At 39.0% G+C, this 14,079-nt stretch overlaps 1 protein-coding gene across 6 annotated transcripts in view; it reads left to right on the top strand.

Annotated features, from left to right (window-relative positions):
* LOC121884284 (ubiquitin carboxyl-terminal hydrolase 7-like) overlaps nt 1–13,414 on the top strand; it is a 32,376-nt gene extending 18,962 nt beyond the window's left edge. For 3 of the 6 annotated variants that reach the window (XM_042393009.1, XM_042393010.1, XM_042393007.1), the window contains 13 exons: nt 1,088–1,232; nt 1,514–1,644; nt 3,371–3,505; nt 3,723–3,824; nt 4,163–4,268; nt 4,692–4,784; nt 6,893–6,960; nt 7,264–7,364; nt 8,119–8,287; nt 8,494–8,561; nt 9,344–9,452; nt 12,100–12,200; nt 12,599–13,414. In XM_042393009.1, the coding sequence (XP_042248943.1) occupies nt 1,088–1,232; nt 1,514–1,644; nt 3,371–3,505; nt 3,723–3,824; nt 4,163–4,268; nt 4,692–4,784; nt 6,893–6,960; nt 7,264–7,364; nt 8,119–8,287; nt 8,494–8,561; nt 9,344–9,452; nt 12,100–12,200; nt 12,599–12,782 (1,512 nt within the window). In that variant the 3' untranslated portion in view covers nt 12,783–13,414. The remainder of the gene's footprint in view (nt 1–1,087; nt 1,233–1,513; nt 1,645–3,370; nt 3,506–3,722; nt 3,825–4,162; nt 4,269–4,691; nt 4,785–6,892; nt 6,961–7,263; nt 7,365–8,118; nt 8,288–8,493; nt 8,562–9,343; nt 9,453–12,099; nt 12,201–12,598) is intronic. The other 3 variants (XM_042393008.1, XM_042393004.1, XM_042393006.1) reach the window with 2 other exon arrangements.
* Nucleotides 13,415–14,079: the final 665 nt, after the last annotated feature.

Raw genomic sequence — 14,079 nt, 5'->3', positions numbered from 1 at the left:
GTTCTGCAGCAGCTAAAAGCCTTTTAAAACCAACACCTGAAACGATGGAGTATGGTTGTGTATATGTAGCAATCATCTCCATCACCAACTTGTCCAGATTCTTCACTCTTTGATCTGACATCAAGCATCTGTGGCAGTGTGTCCTGCATTGGTGCTGCTGGTCGTACTTTGTGCTAATTGCTGTCTGTCAGCCTCCATATGGAGATCTTTGTTCTGTACTGACAAATTATAGCTGGCTAACATAGCAAACAGATGTGATAAGCATGGTGGTTGTCAGGGACAAGGTTAACATCATATTAGTTATATTGAAAAGGGAAAATGATGGGGTCATTGTTTATTAACTTTCCAGTATGTCAACCTAGTTAGCAACTTAGCATGATGACACTGCTTGACTCCACACCAATGTCTGCTCAGCTGTGATGCACTGTGCTACATGTGCTGCAGACTGTGCAGAGAGTATTGTAAACACTGGCGTTGGAGTGCACTCTACTGGACAAACTATGTAATTACACCATTTCTAAATCACCTCTGTTTTCATATTGGAAAACATATGCTGCAATATATATAATATATATATATATATATATATATATATGTATATATATGTATATATGTATATGTATATATATATAGCCCATATCAGTTTATAAAATCGGCCAACTGATAAATCAGTCTGGCTCTAGTAATGTTTTCACTACATGATTGATAGATGAGGCCAACTGGTTTAGCACCCCTGTAATAATCATTCCTTTAAGAAGAGTTTTGCAATGTGTCATACTGCTAAAAGATAAACGCATCCTGTCAGTGTGTATGTTTTATCATAGTTTTTGTTATTAAAACATTTGATGATCAGTTAAAGTTGATCAGTTGATATTGGGATTGATTAAAAGCATGTATTAAGATGACTTGACATAAATGGTTGCCTTAAGTACCTTGTGGTTTTCTTCTCTCCTCCCCTCTCCTTTCATGCTCCCCTCCTATCCTTATCCTCCTCTTCCTCTTCTCTCTTCCTCATCTCTTCTTTTGACCCCATCCTCCTTTCACAACCACCTCCTCCCTCTGTTTGTCATTCTTTGTCTCTATTCAGTGGTGTAAGTTTGATGATGACGTGGTGTCGCGGTGCACCAAAGAGGAGGCCATAGAGCACAACTATGGTGGGCATGACGATGACCTCTCAGTACGCCACTGCACCAACGCATACATGTTGGTCTACATCCGTGAGTCCAAGCTCAGTAAGTAACATTCTCCTTAATTTTTGTCCTTCAGCCAAATATCTTAAAAAGGCTTGTGTCTGAAAAACTGTCCCATAAACAGGTGAAAAGTTCTACCCAAGTGCCCCAACCGATGTGTTATCAAGTACAAAACTACAAATATATGAAGGGTGTGGGAAAATTTATTTCCACAAAGGCTGCCTCAGTTTACTGTCATAGCTATTTTAGTAAACACAGATAAGTAACAGTCTTGCACCCTGTCTGCCCTGTGATTCTCACCTGGACCTCTCCCTGTATTCCAGGCGAGGTGCTTCAGCCGATGACTGATGTGGATATCCCCCAGCAGCTTGTGGAACGTCTGCAGGAGGAGAAGCGTGTGGAGGCACAGAAGAGGAAGGAGCGCCAGGAGGCTCACCTCTACATGCAGGTCCAGGTAGGGATCCAGGACTGCAGTTTATGTGCTCTTAGTTGCTATTTACAAACTTGGAGTACCTTGGTGGCTGTTTAATTTTAGAACTGTACTGGTGTAGAGCCGCTTTGTGCAAACTAGAAATAGGGCTAGGCGATATGTCAAAAATTTTTACCACAATTATTTTTTTCATATCAGTCAATGTCGATATATACATCACAATTTGAATCAAGTTAATACTTTTGAACCTCAAAGTGCCCTTAAACTTAAAATTCTGTTAGGATTTCCTTTAAGTGGATTCAGAATGTAAAAAATGACCAAGAATTGTATGGGCTGCAAACAGAAAATTAATTCTAATAAAGAAATTATACAAAAATAAACTTAAATCTTCTCAATGTAGACTCTTTGTTGTGCAACAGCCTTCAAGCATTACAGGACACTAAAAAGTACATTTACACGAACTTGGTTTTCAAAAGTACTAAGTCAGAACACACTCTTTGCTTTTCTTTCAGCTTTGGGTCCATATGTTCATGAGTTTCTTGAATCATGCTTTTTGCAAGAAAAAAAGCAACAACATGTGTTATGTCTGTGAATTTTTGCTTTTTCGTCGTATGGTGTAATGCTAGAAAACACAGACAGGACAGTTTGTTGCTGGGGCCTTTCTCTGAGCAGGTCCTTGCTCGTTCCAGGGAACGAGTTTTCTGCTGGTTGTGACAGTAAACGCCTGTACTCTGCATGCTCTATTGGGTGTTTCAGGTAATAAATAAGTTTGTGGTATTTCCCAGCTTTCAGCGCCATGGTTGTTGTGGCCACTGAGCTGTTGCTTTCTTCGTCGACACTTGAAGTTCCCTCTGAAAGAGCACTCATCTCTTTCATGATTCTCTTGTATAATCAAAACAGTAGCATGTGGTTTGCTCAGGTAAGTCAACCAACCTTGCTGGGGGCTTGGGCTGTTTAAAATACTGCCATATGATTGGTTCCAAATAGCTTTGTTCCTGTGATTTTGTAGACTGTTGTGCATTGTCAAGCACTGTTTTCTATCAACAGTCATATCACATTTTCTAATTTTTTTATCACTTAAATTTTGTATCACAATGAGTGTATATATCATCTATATCGCCAAGCTCTAACTAGGAAGGAACCTAACTGTCATTTTGGCTTTATTAAAGTTTTACAGAAGGGAAGGTACAATACAATCCTTCATTTTTGCTGCATTTCTTTGATTTAGGTAGGAAAAGGTAGGAAAGTAAAGTCACACTAATTCAGTGTCAACATGGTGAACTTTACATTAAGCCTGAGGTGGTGCAGGACTGCTAAGATATAGAATTGAGATGGGACTTCATGAAGTCATGCTAGCTGAGCTGCAAGTGATAATTAGGAAACGGCTTGTTAAACGATAAGAGGTTTATCTTGTTCAAAGATGTTAGTAGCACTGACTTTATTATTTAGTTGTAAGTGAGGACAAAAGGCTAATTTCTCTCATTACTTTGCTCTGGAGAGGATCAAACAAATGAGAGGAGAACAAGTGGAAACTCTAGTACGCATTTTCCCCTATAACCTTATGGAATTGGCTCATTTTCTCATTTGTTGAAACTGATCTGTTTATTAGGATGCAGTTACAGACTGGTAGTTTTTTGTGTATGACGAAAATGTGGGGTGGTTTTTTTTGTCATTCTAAATGTGTGCCAGAGACAGGGACTTATCAGCAGTCAAGCTTTGTTTGTTTTGGTTCTTTGTCCTGTTTTGGTAGATGGTGACAGAGGACCAGTTCTGTGGTCATCAGGGCAATGACATGTATGATGAGGAGAAAGTGAAGTACACAGTCTTCAAGGTCCTGAAGAGCTCCACACTGCAAGAGTTTGTCCAGAACCTCTCCCAGACCATGGTGAGAGAACCAAATTAGTACACACACTCAGTTATTCTCTATCCTTCATATTTATCAACAGTTGATACAAATTTGTCTTCCATCCTGGTGTGCTTCCCACCTTTATGTGAAATTAAGTCTTTTTTGTCTTTTCCATTCAGCTCGCTCCTTACAAGTTTAAACTAAGAATGAGAATAAAAACTTTTGGATAGAAACTCATTTATTGATGTGCTTGTAGGGTTTCCCACAGGATCAGATGAGGCTGTGGCCCATGCAGGCCCGTAGCAATGGAACCAAGCGACCTGCTATGCTGGACTACGAGGCTGACTGCAACAAGTCGGTAAGTGGTTGTGTTTGTAAGACCTGTTTGTTTGTGGGTGTAACCTCTGACATTTTGGGGAATATTCTCATGTGCTCTCACACTGATGCTAACACTGCATCACTGTATCACAGACACATGAACAAAATAAACACACAAGGATTACTTTTGTTACTGTCTATCATGAATGTTATGATAAATTGTATGCACTGCTTGAGTTGGATTTTTTTTTTAACTCGTACCCACACTGTTTCTGCACAAAAAAGGAAGAAGAACAAAAATAAGCTTCTACTAAATCGTGAGCGCACAAAGTTTTAGAAATGGATTTTTAAAAAAGTTTGTACGTTTGTTTGTTTCAGATGATTGACTTGAGTGACAATGAGAACCCCTGGACAATATTTCTGGAGACGGTGGATCCAGAGATGGCGGCCAGCGGGGCCACGTTACCCAAGTTTGACAAAGACCGTAAGTGTCTTCAGTGTTTCACAGATTTTTATATTCACTTTGTTGATGACATTTGACTTAGAGAGCTCAGTGACTCATTGTGTGGTGCAAAAGCGTCTGAGGCTAGTTAAAGCTTATGGCAGTGCAACGTGACCTCTACATCATTCAAGTTTTTTGTTTCAAACCAACTTTGCATTCAGTTTGTGTTGGCACAGACTAGGGCTGTCAACAAATATTCTAAATTCAGTTATATAATTGAATTGTAAAAAAAATTGTTTTTAAATTTTACACTAGTTGTAGGCCATTTGAGGTATTCCTTTGATATACTGTCCACCTCTGTAACAGCATCTTTGTGAGGACAATGTTGTTTTTCTGATTATTTCTCTGTGAACAGTCACTTTGTGAGAGCTACTGTATCTTGGTTGATTTTTGACTCCTTTTTAGATGATGTCATGTTGTTCTTGAAGATGTATGACCCTAAAACCAGAAGCTTAAATTATTGTGGACATATCTACATACCTATATCCTGCATAATAAGTAAGTAACATCCAAGTTTGTTCGAAGCTTAGAACGTGTTTACCTTAACCCTTGTGCCTCACTAGGGACCTAAAAGGGCCTTTAAAGTTGTATTTTTTCGATCATTTTGGCTCTGATTATGCTGTAGTCATGATATTTGGCAAGGGAGTGTATTTTTATCGATTTTTTGGAATTCAACCACAGATCCTATATTAAGTCTATAATAAACTGTGTAGAAACAATATTAACTTTCAGCATGTTAGGGCACTTTAGTTCCCATTTAAACCCATTAGAACCACATTTTTGATCCCATGGTTGCTACAGCATAAATTCATGCCTTCTGTTTTATAAGACTTTCAAACTGAAGCCCTTTCTTCAAATTTGCAGTTTTTACTATTTTTCAGCTAATTGAGCCATTTTAACTTTTTTAACCGTTTGTGCCAACTGCCAGCTATTTTCCTTGTTCCACTAGGGGCATTAATCCTCTATTATGAACACTGTAGTCAAGTATATTACAGCTTCAGTGTGCGGAGCCAAAATACAGACACTCAAATCCTTATGGAAAAAAAATGGCCCAATGTCAACCCATAAAACTGTATTTTTGATCCCATGGCCATTATAGCATAAAACCATGCATTCTATTTTATAAGGCTTTCAAACTGAAGCCCTGGCTTTAAAATTGTAGTTTTTACTGTTTTCCAGCTGATTTAACAATTTTGTCCTGTTTTCCCTGAAGAAGTGTGTGTGTGTGTGTGTGTGTGTGTGTGTGTGTGTGTGTGTGTGTGTGTGTGTGTGTGTGTGTGTGTGTAGCCAAAATACAGACACTCACATCCTTATGGGAAAAAATGGCCCAATGTCAACCCATAAAACTGTATTTTTGACCCCATGGCTATTATAGCATAAAACTATGCATTCTATATTATAAGGCTTTCAAACTGAGGCTTTAAAATTGTAGTATTTCCAGCTGATTGAGCAATTTTCTCCTGTTTGCCCTGAAGAACAAATATATACTATTAGCCTTGCTTTCCACTAGGGGCTATGCCAGGGGCATTTCACGCATTATCGAGTTTTGCAGGACATTTTTGCGAATTTATTCATCTGAATATGTTGTGTATGTGTTGATATGGATGTCCAAGGGTGGTGTATGTGTGTGTATGGAGAAACTAATTTGATTCTGTGTGTGTGTGTGTGTGTGTGTCTGTGTGTGTGTGTGTCTGTGTGTGTGTGTGTGTGTGCGCACACGTATGTGTGTATGCATGCAGCTAAAGAGATGTAATTTATATGGGCTGCAGGTCACATTATTCCTTTCTCCCTGTCTCTCTCAGACACACACATACACAACCTTCAACAGCACTGCAAAGATGCAGCTTGGCAAAAACTAAACATGGCACACTAAACCATGAGTTTGTTTATGTAGCTGCGGTGGTAGCTAAACATATAAGTAAAGCCAGCTCTGGAGCTATGCATTTCTTACCTGTGACACACACACACACCCATTCGCTCGCTTGCTCACTCACTCACTCACTCACTCATTTCTGCTCTGGAATTTTTTCAATGTTAAATGTTGAATATTGTTAAATTTTGAAAAATAAATGTTGTTTGAAGTGATGATGTTTTATTTCTAGAGCAAAATAAGGTGATATGCTGTTAGAAAGTAAAAACTTTGATGGGTAACGGGACACTTTACATAGACTATAATTTAACAGGTCAGATGCATAAATCACTGTTGTTGCTAATCACTGACATATCCCAGAATGTGATAATCAAAAAAAATCCCCCTTGCCTTTAGTATACTAAAAATATTTCAATTTTTGTGTTTTTCTTTTATAAAAATAAAAAAACTGGCATTTAAAGGATTAAAATTCTGAAAATGAATGAATATTTGGTAGTTATGATCAGGACTGAAGTTGGTTAAAAAAATCAACTCAGTGAAAGTGGAAAATGTTAATATATGATATATTAATATTCAATGGCAGTTTTTGATGGTGACCTTTTAATATGCTGTATTGATAGTATTTTAAAGTGAGGCACAAGGGTTAAATAGCATAAACTTAATGAGTTCTCTGTCTGCAGTGAAAAAAATGCTTAAGGATTAAATCATGTTTCTGTTCTTCTCTCTCTGTAAACAGGAGACCTGCTGCCAGTCATGTGTGAGAGAGCAGGGTTTCAGCAGGAAACTAGCCTTATCCTCTACGAGGTGATCTATTTATGTAGCTCTCATTTGCTGGCGCATTCCTCTGTCTCTTTCTCACTTGTTCTCACTCCTCACTCTCTCCTTCACACCCTCGTATCTGGCACACAAGCTTTGTCTCTCAAACCCTCTTGTGCACATTTTCACACTGTTATTTGCAGCATCTCCTTTCTTCTCACACTCCTCTGTAGTTTGCTTGTTTACATATCTTTAACCAAATACTCACCAAATAGCTTCACTTTGGCTTTACAGCAGATGTCTACATTTGCCATAATGTTCTGTGTGTGTGTGTGTGTGTGTGTGTTGTAGGAAGTAATGCCCAATCTAACAGAGCGGATACAGGACTATGATGTCTCTCTGGGCCAGGCCCTGGATGAGCTCATGGACGGGGACATCATTATCTTCCAGAAGTAAGACTGTTTATGTGTCAGTTACAGTAGTGCTGCGCAGTGAGAGCTAACATCAATGTGACAATATATTGTGATTTGGTCAGATCAAGCAAGTTAAAAAAAAAAAAAAAAAAACTTAAAATGAGGGATGTTTGAGAATGCACTTTAGTTTATTTATACCACTTATACTGCCCACCATTGTTGTCTCAAATGTCAATATTATAATGTGTAGATTTAGCTATACATTTGAGATTAACTTAAATGATTTTTATTTTTTTTGTCAGTAGCTTTTGTTATATTCTGTCCCAACAAAACACCAAAGCAACATGCAGAAGAGTTCACATGTCTCGGATTCTTTTGTTATTTCTGATGAAATATGGAGACACAACTGAAAATAGAGATAAGAGGAGGGGGTAAAGAGAAGTGTTTTGCATTTGGAGGAAGTTCTCGGCCAGAAATGTTGTCTGCAGGGTTGAGGATCAGTCAGTTTAAATTTTCTACATTATTTCAATTCTTTCTCATGTTCTGCCATGTCTCTATTGCTTCATACCCTCTTAATTGCTCTCTCCCAACCTGCCTCCATTACATCCCGTCTTGCTCCTATTTACTGCACTTTCACTTCCCCCTTCATCCCTCCTGCTACCTATCCCTCCATCTGCCTTTGGTCACATCTGTCTCAACTCTTCCCTCCTGTTATTTTTTTTCCATTTCCTCCTGCCAAGACTGCACACTCTCTCTAAATGTATCCATTTTCTTCTTTCCTCTAATCATGCAGGGACGACCCAGAGAACAACAGCAGTGAGCTGCCTACTGCAGAGGACTATTTGCGGGACCTCTACCACCGAGTGGATGTCATTTTCTGTGACAAGACCATCCACAACGACCCCGGCTTTGTGGTCACACTCTCTAACCGCATGAACTATTTTCAGGTTTGGTCTGTGCAGGTACTTTAAGTGAATGTTTAATGTTTGGAAACTGGAATTTATTTAGATAATTTTTGGCTATTTATATGAAACTTGATGCAGTATAAATCTAATCTTAAAATCCTTATAATCTCCCAGTTGGCATTTCCTTATAACCGACACTTAATTAAGTCTGACAGGTCTGCGGTGACCCCCTTTTATAATGTTTGTGCTGTGTGTTTTTTCAGGTGGCCAAGACGGTAGCGCAGAGGTTGAACACAGATCCCATGCTGCTGCAGTTCTTCAAGTCACAGGGGTAGGAGGCTTGTCTCATCAACACTCTCACACAGATAATAGGCCTGCAGTAAGACTCAAAACTGTGAATATAGTAATATTAATAACACATAAAACAGATCACCTTTCTACACCTGACTTTCTCACTGTATGTTTAGCCAGGAGTAATAAAAATATGAAATTTACAGATTTACAACTGGTAAATCAGATGAGGCTGAAGGAAGAAAATGATTGACTCACATACAACTGCATGTGTAGGGCTGGCACCACTGTTGCAGTCCAGCCAAAAAGAAACAGAGCTTTACTACTTGCTTTCTTCTTACCATAATTGACTAATTATGCTTTTGCTGTGGGGTAATTGGTCCTATTTAAAAAGCAAGACCTGAACTTGCAGTGTTCTGTTTTCTCTCACTTGATGTTATTGGAACATGATTTCTGGTGTAATAAATGACACAATACTTGACATTGAGAGAGAAATTAATAGTGTACATAATGTGCTCTCATTCTCATGAGTTGTCATGTTTGCTTTTGACTTGATTACTTGCAGTTGTCAGTAGAAATGTTGCATAACCTGTCCCCCCACCTTTCTTTGTTGTTTTGTTGTTTCTCCCTCTCTTCTCCTCTCTGTGCCTCTCAATATTTTTGTCTTCTCCTGTTCACCTCTGTATCCCTCTTTTCTCTCCTTGTCCACTTGCCTCTCTTTTCTCCCCCTTCTCTTTTTTTCCCACCTCCTGTTTCTCTTCTGCTGTCGTGTTTCTTTCTTCCCCTTTTTCATCCCCCCCCGCCTTGTGGTGTGGTGGCCAGGTACAGGGACGGTCCAGGGAATCCTCTCAGACACAACTATGAGGGAACGCTGCGGGACCTGCTGCAATTCTTCAAGCCTTGGCAGCCCAAGAAACTGTACTACCAGCAGGTAGGAATGGTTTGCCAACTCAGGGCCTTCTGGGATTTATTGTGTTTAATACTTTTTTAGTTTTCTTTCACATATGCCTAAGTTTTTGAAAGGCCAAGACAGCAAAACAACAATTCCATCGTCTTTATTTCTTAGTCCTTTTTTATCTTAACATTTCTTAGTTTTGGATCTTCTCATTCTTCTCTGTATTCATCTTTGTTGTTCTAGCCTTGTCTTTCAAACCTTCATTAATATTGTCTCTTGTATATTTTTTATCTCTAAAATGATTTTGGATTTTCTGGCAGAATGAGGACAGACAGATGTTTTATCATTTATCTTTCTAACTAAAGATACTTCCTACATTCTTGAAAGTTTAGCACAAAAACATATACCATTCTGTTTTATATAGTAAACCATGTTCAGGATAGAGAAACCAGATTTATGGCACATGCTGAACTGGTAGATATGCCAGCAGGGAGGTATCTTCTCCTGCCAGGCCAGCTGCAAGTTATGATGTAGCTGAGGTTTTTAGCTGATTGTCCAAGCGGAGCTAACACAGCTTAGGCTACCTTGGCTACCAGCTAAGTTTAACATAACAGTCCCTCAGAGTCCCAAATAAGACAGGTGGTACACTCCAGCCTCGCTGGTAGTTTAAGGCACTTATTTGTCTCTGTACAAGTAAATGTGAACTCGAGATCCTCCTACAAATTAAAAATGCATTGCACACACAGTAGCACCACACACTGATTTTCAATTGGAACCTGTGGGATCTGAATGATGGAAACACATTCATAGATCTCTGCATCCCATTCAAATAAATGATCAGTTAACACTTAAAGGAGAAATGCGCCAATTTTAGCTGATGTGTAGTTAGAAAAGAGATGGGCTCACCAGACCTCTGTAGCTCGTTCTTTATCTCTGTTTGAGGCTAGCAGCTTGAGGCTAAATTGGCCACTACTTAAATAACACACCTAGATCTCTGACCAAACTGTCAGTGGTGGAGTTGCATTGTGGGCAATGTACACCCCAGGTTTAACAAGGAGAAAGAACACTGGAAATGAAAAAGACTAATCTCTGGTCCTGCTGCTTTACTTTTATAGGGCCCTATGATATCCGCGATTCCATCTAGGATTTCCATGATGCAGAAATCATTGATGGAATCGTGGAATTTGATAATAAAAATGGAATCAACCGTAAAATGCGGGATATCATGGAATTTGCCAAAAGGTGGATGCAACTTATAAAAATCAGGGTTTTCCCTACTATTATAAGTGTTTTGTAACAGTGCCTAAGGAGAATGAACAGAAAAAAAAACTGCTGAGTGTTTTGGTGTTATTTACATTGCACGCTCAGTGTTTCCACTTAGTTGAGTGGTTTGGCCTGGTGGGGGGATGATTAGCAGCCACACATTTCTCTGTCATCTATTTCTCTGTGTAGCGTCATCAGGTTAGGCTAACCCATTGTTGCAACTTTGGAGCTAACTCTTTCACTTTTCCTGCAGTTAGGTAAACAACAAACGTGACTTTTCTTGGACTTGACAAGCTGCAGCATTTATTAACTGACACACTGTAGTCTGTACTGTACATTTACTGCCAGATTGACAACTTACTGCTAACCTTTTCCTCTGCTCTGCTCGCATTCACTGTTACTTTTCTGATGCTCGCTCGCTCTCTTAACCACTCACTTGCTTAGCACTGCCCTATTCTTTAAAAGGAGCTACGCTACCAAGAGTTTCCCAGGAAACGACACAGACGTTGATTCACATTTTGAAAAAGCGCTGCTCAGAAGCTCGTAAACACTATTGAGGCCTGTACTATTATAGGGGAAACACTGACGCTGCTACAGCAGCTTCTGTCCTCTGTGTGTCTGTGTTCACTTGCGGGCAGGGCTTAGCTTCTCCTCGGTTCCTACAGCTGGTTAGTGGCTTCACCCTGACTCTGTTATTTTGTGATGATATTTTTTATGGTGCACAGAGCGATCACTCACAAAAATGTGAAGGATTACTTTAGGCCATAACGCTTACATATCTCTTTCACTTTTTCATGCTAATGCCTGAATGTACTGTGTATTGAAGCACTTTTTGATTAAAAAATAGTGCCATTTTGTGTTGCAGCATTACAAATTGATTGATATATATTAATTTCATTCAATGTATTATTTTTAAATTTTATGATTAAATTTTGATTACTTTCTTATCAAATTGTTGGAATTATATTCATCAACCACATGATTGGACACTACCTCTGATGACAAAATGCACCAAAATTATAAAACATAGAATTCAGGAAAATTAAAACGGAAAACACAGAATTTGGGAAAAAATAAAACAGAATCCAGAAAAAATTAAAACATATTTCATAGGGCCCTATTTTTGTTATGTTTATAGAAATGTAATGCCTAAATAGGTAGTGTACTCTTTGTACATCTTCATGAATGCAGCACATTGCATAGCAAAACTTTGCTAAAGATTCAGTTCAAGATGAAGATAACAGACTTCAAGAACAGGAGGAGTTTTAAAGGTAATGCACACACTTTTTACTGCCACATACTTTTTATCACCTATTCTCTTACTCCCTCTTAGGAAGATGGAACATGTCACTACAAATAATGTCAAAGGCTTTATGTCATATAAGCAGAGACATTAACTGTGGATATGTGCTCATTGCAGGAGATCACCCTCTACCCTGACAAGCATGACTGTGTGCGGGACCTTTTGGAGGATTGTGAACAGACAGTGGAGCTCTCTGAAAAAGGCTCTGAGAAGCTCAGGTACTCAACCTGCAAGAGAGTGTGTGTGTGGTGGGGGGGTCGTTTCTCTGATCACGACCAAGCACACACTGAGATCAGCAAGCTCTTCTTTTCTCATCTGGTCTGCCCTGGGCTGCAGATTTATGAATACACACATAATACTTCCTGTCACTGCTTATAATTAAAGCTTTTCACTGACCAACCATTGGAAGGTGTTTATTGTGAAGAAGCTGAAGTTATCCCACCTTATGGATTTTTGGCATATGATGGTGCACATGCAAATAATTCAAAAAGTAAAGCTGGTAGTACACCCCTAAATAAAACAGGCTACCAGACCACCTTTCTATGTTGTTTTCCTCTTACCCCTCCCACTCTGATTCATTAACATGCATGGACTTAATGGATTTTTTCTTCCACAGGTGTCCCCAAACAGTCCAAGTCTCAGACGTGTTGGAGGGTCCATCCTCTGGGCCCTTTGCTGGCTTCAATCTGGATAGGATGGACCTTGATCAGCTAAAGAGAGAGAAAATAAAAATGCAATTGAAAGTCTTAAAGTTACAAGAGGAATACTACACCCTGCAAATAAAGAAATTTAAACAATGAAAGCATGTCAATATAACCTAATTGTAAAGTTGACTAATTCACTCCCACAGCTTTATTATTAATTGCATATTATTGTCAACTTTACCATCATCATTTCCATCTGTGTCTGGTCTCCCACAGTTGAAGGCATAGCAATTTACTTATATTAAACTCCAAACAACTGCTTGGGATCACATTTTGGTGGCAAGTTTTAAAGAACTTTGACATCATGTTTTTAAGGCCCTGTTTTTCCATTATGAAATTGGATGCAAACAACAAAGCAAGTGATGTGTCGTTGTCATGTAATCCCAACACACCTGTCTCTGAAATGTGCATGTCTTCGCCTGAATGAACACCATCTCCTAGTATTTATTTTACACTGCCAGGCCAGATATAACTTGCAAACAAGATCTCAAAGGATAGGTGTCACATAAAGATTGGATTAAAAAAAAGGTTTAGACAGCTGTGGACCTCACTTTATATATAGTATGTAGTAATGTAGTTATTTCCTGCATTAAGATAACAAATTGCTTTCACCTCCTTTAACAGTGGGAGCAAAAATTAGTCCCCCTGAGAACTTTGGGCCAAATGAGGCAAATTTTATACTCTGAGCCAGATATGTACAATGTACAATAAAACAAACTTGACCTACATCCTTTTGCTCTACTGTCACTCATTGTAAAAAATGATTGGATAGTGCACTAACATGATCAAAGATTTGCATCAAATGTGTAGTTTTTGAAGTAGCCCAGCATTGTCTATAGAGGTCCGTGTACTTGGCGGCCAATGGATTTTTCATTTTGAAATGAGAACCAGCCATTTAGTAATAGGAAAACAAAAAAAACAAAAACAGAAACGACCCGTTATCTGACTTTTATCTGATGTGTCAGAAATCAAGAATTGAAATACTTATATGGAAATTTTCTTTCTCAATTTTGTGTTAATTTTTTTGTTGTGACCCCGAAGTTGCACCCACAAGATTAACAATCTGTGTACGAAGCATTCGTATTCGTATTCATGTGACATAGCTGAAGCCAGTGGAGTCACCCCCTGCTGGCCATTAGAAAGAATGCAGGTTTAATACACTTCCACGTTGTCTTCACTTTTCAGACTAGGAGCTACCTGCTTGGTCAAAACGATAGACGGTAAAAAATATGGACGTAGCCACTGTGACATCGCCCATTGGTTTCTGAAGAACGGTTTTGAAGTTTAAAGTGGGCTGCTCCATCCATTGCCATCTTGGCAGTGCCTGACTCCGCCTAACTCCCAGCTAATCCAAAATGGGCAAAGAGATGGAGCTGAGGCAGGCCGAATGAAG

The sequence above is a fragment of the Thunnus maccoyii genome, chromosome 18 (assembly GCF_910596095.1).
Source record: "Thunnus maccoyii chromosome 18, fThuMac1.1, whole genome shotgun sequence".
NCBI classification, from domain to species: Eukaryota; Metazoa; Chordata; class Actinopteri; order Scombriformes; family Scombridae; genus Thunnus; species Thunnus maccoyii.
This window is presented reverse-complemented; position numbering and strand designations above follow the sequence as displayed.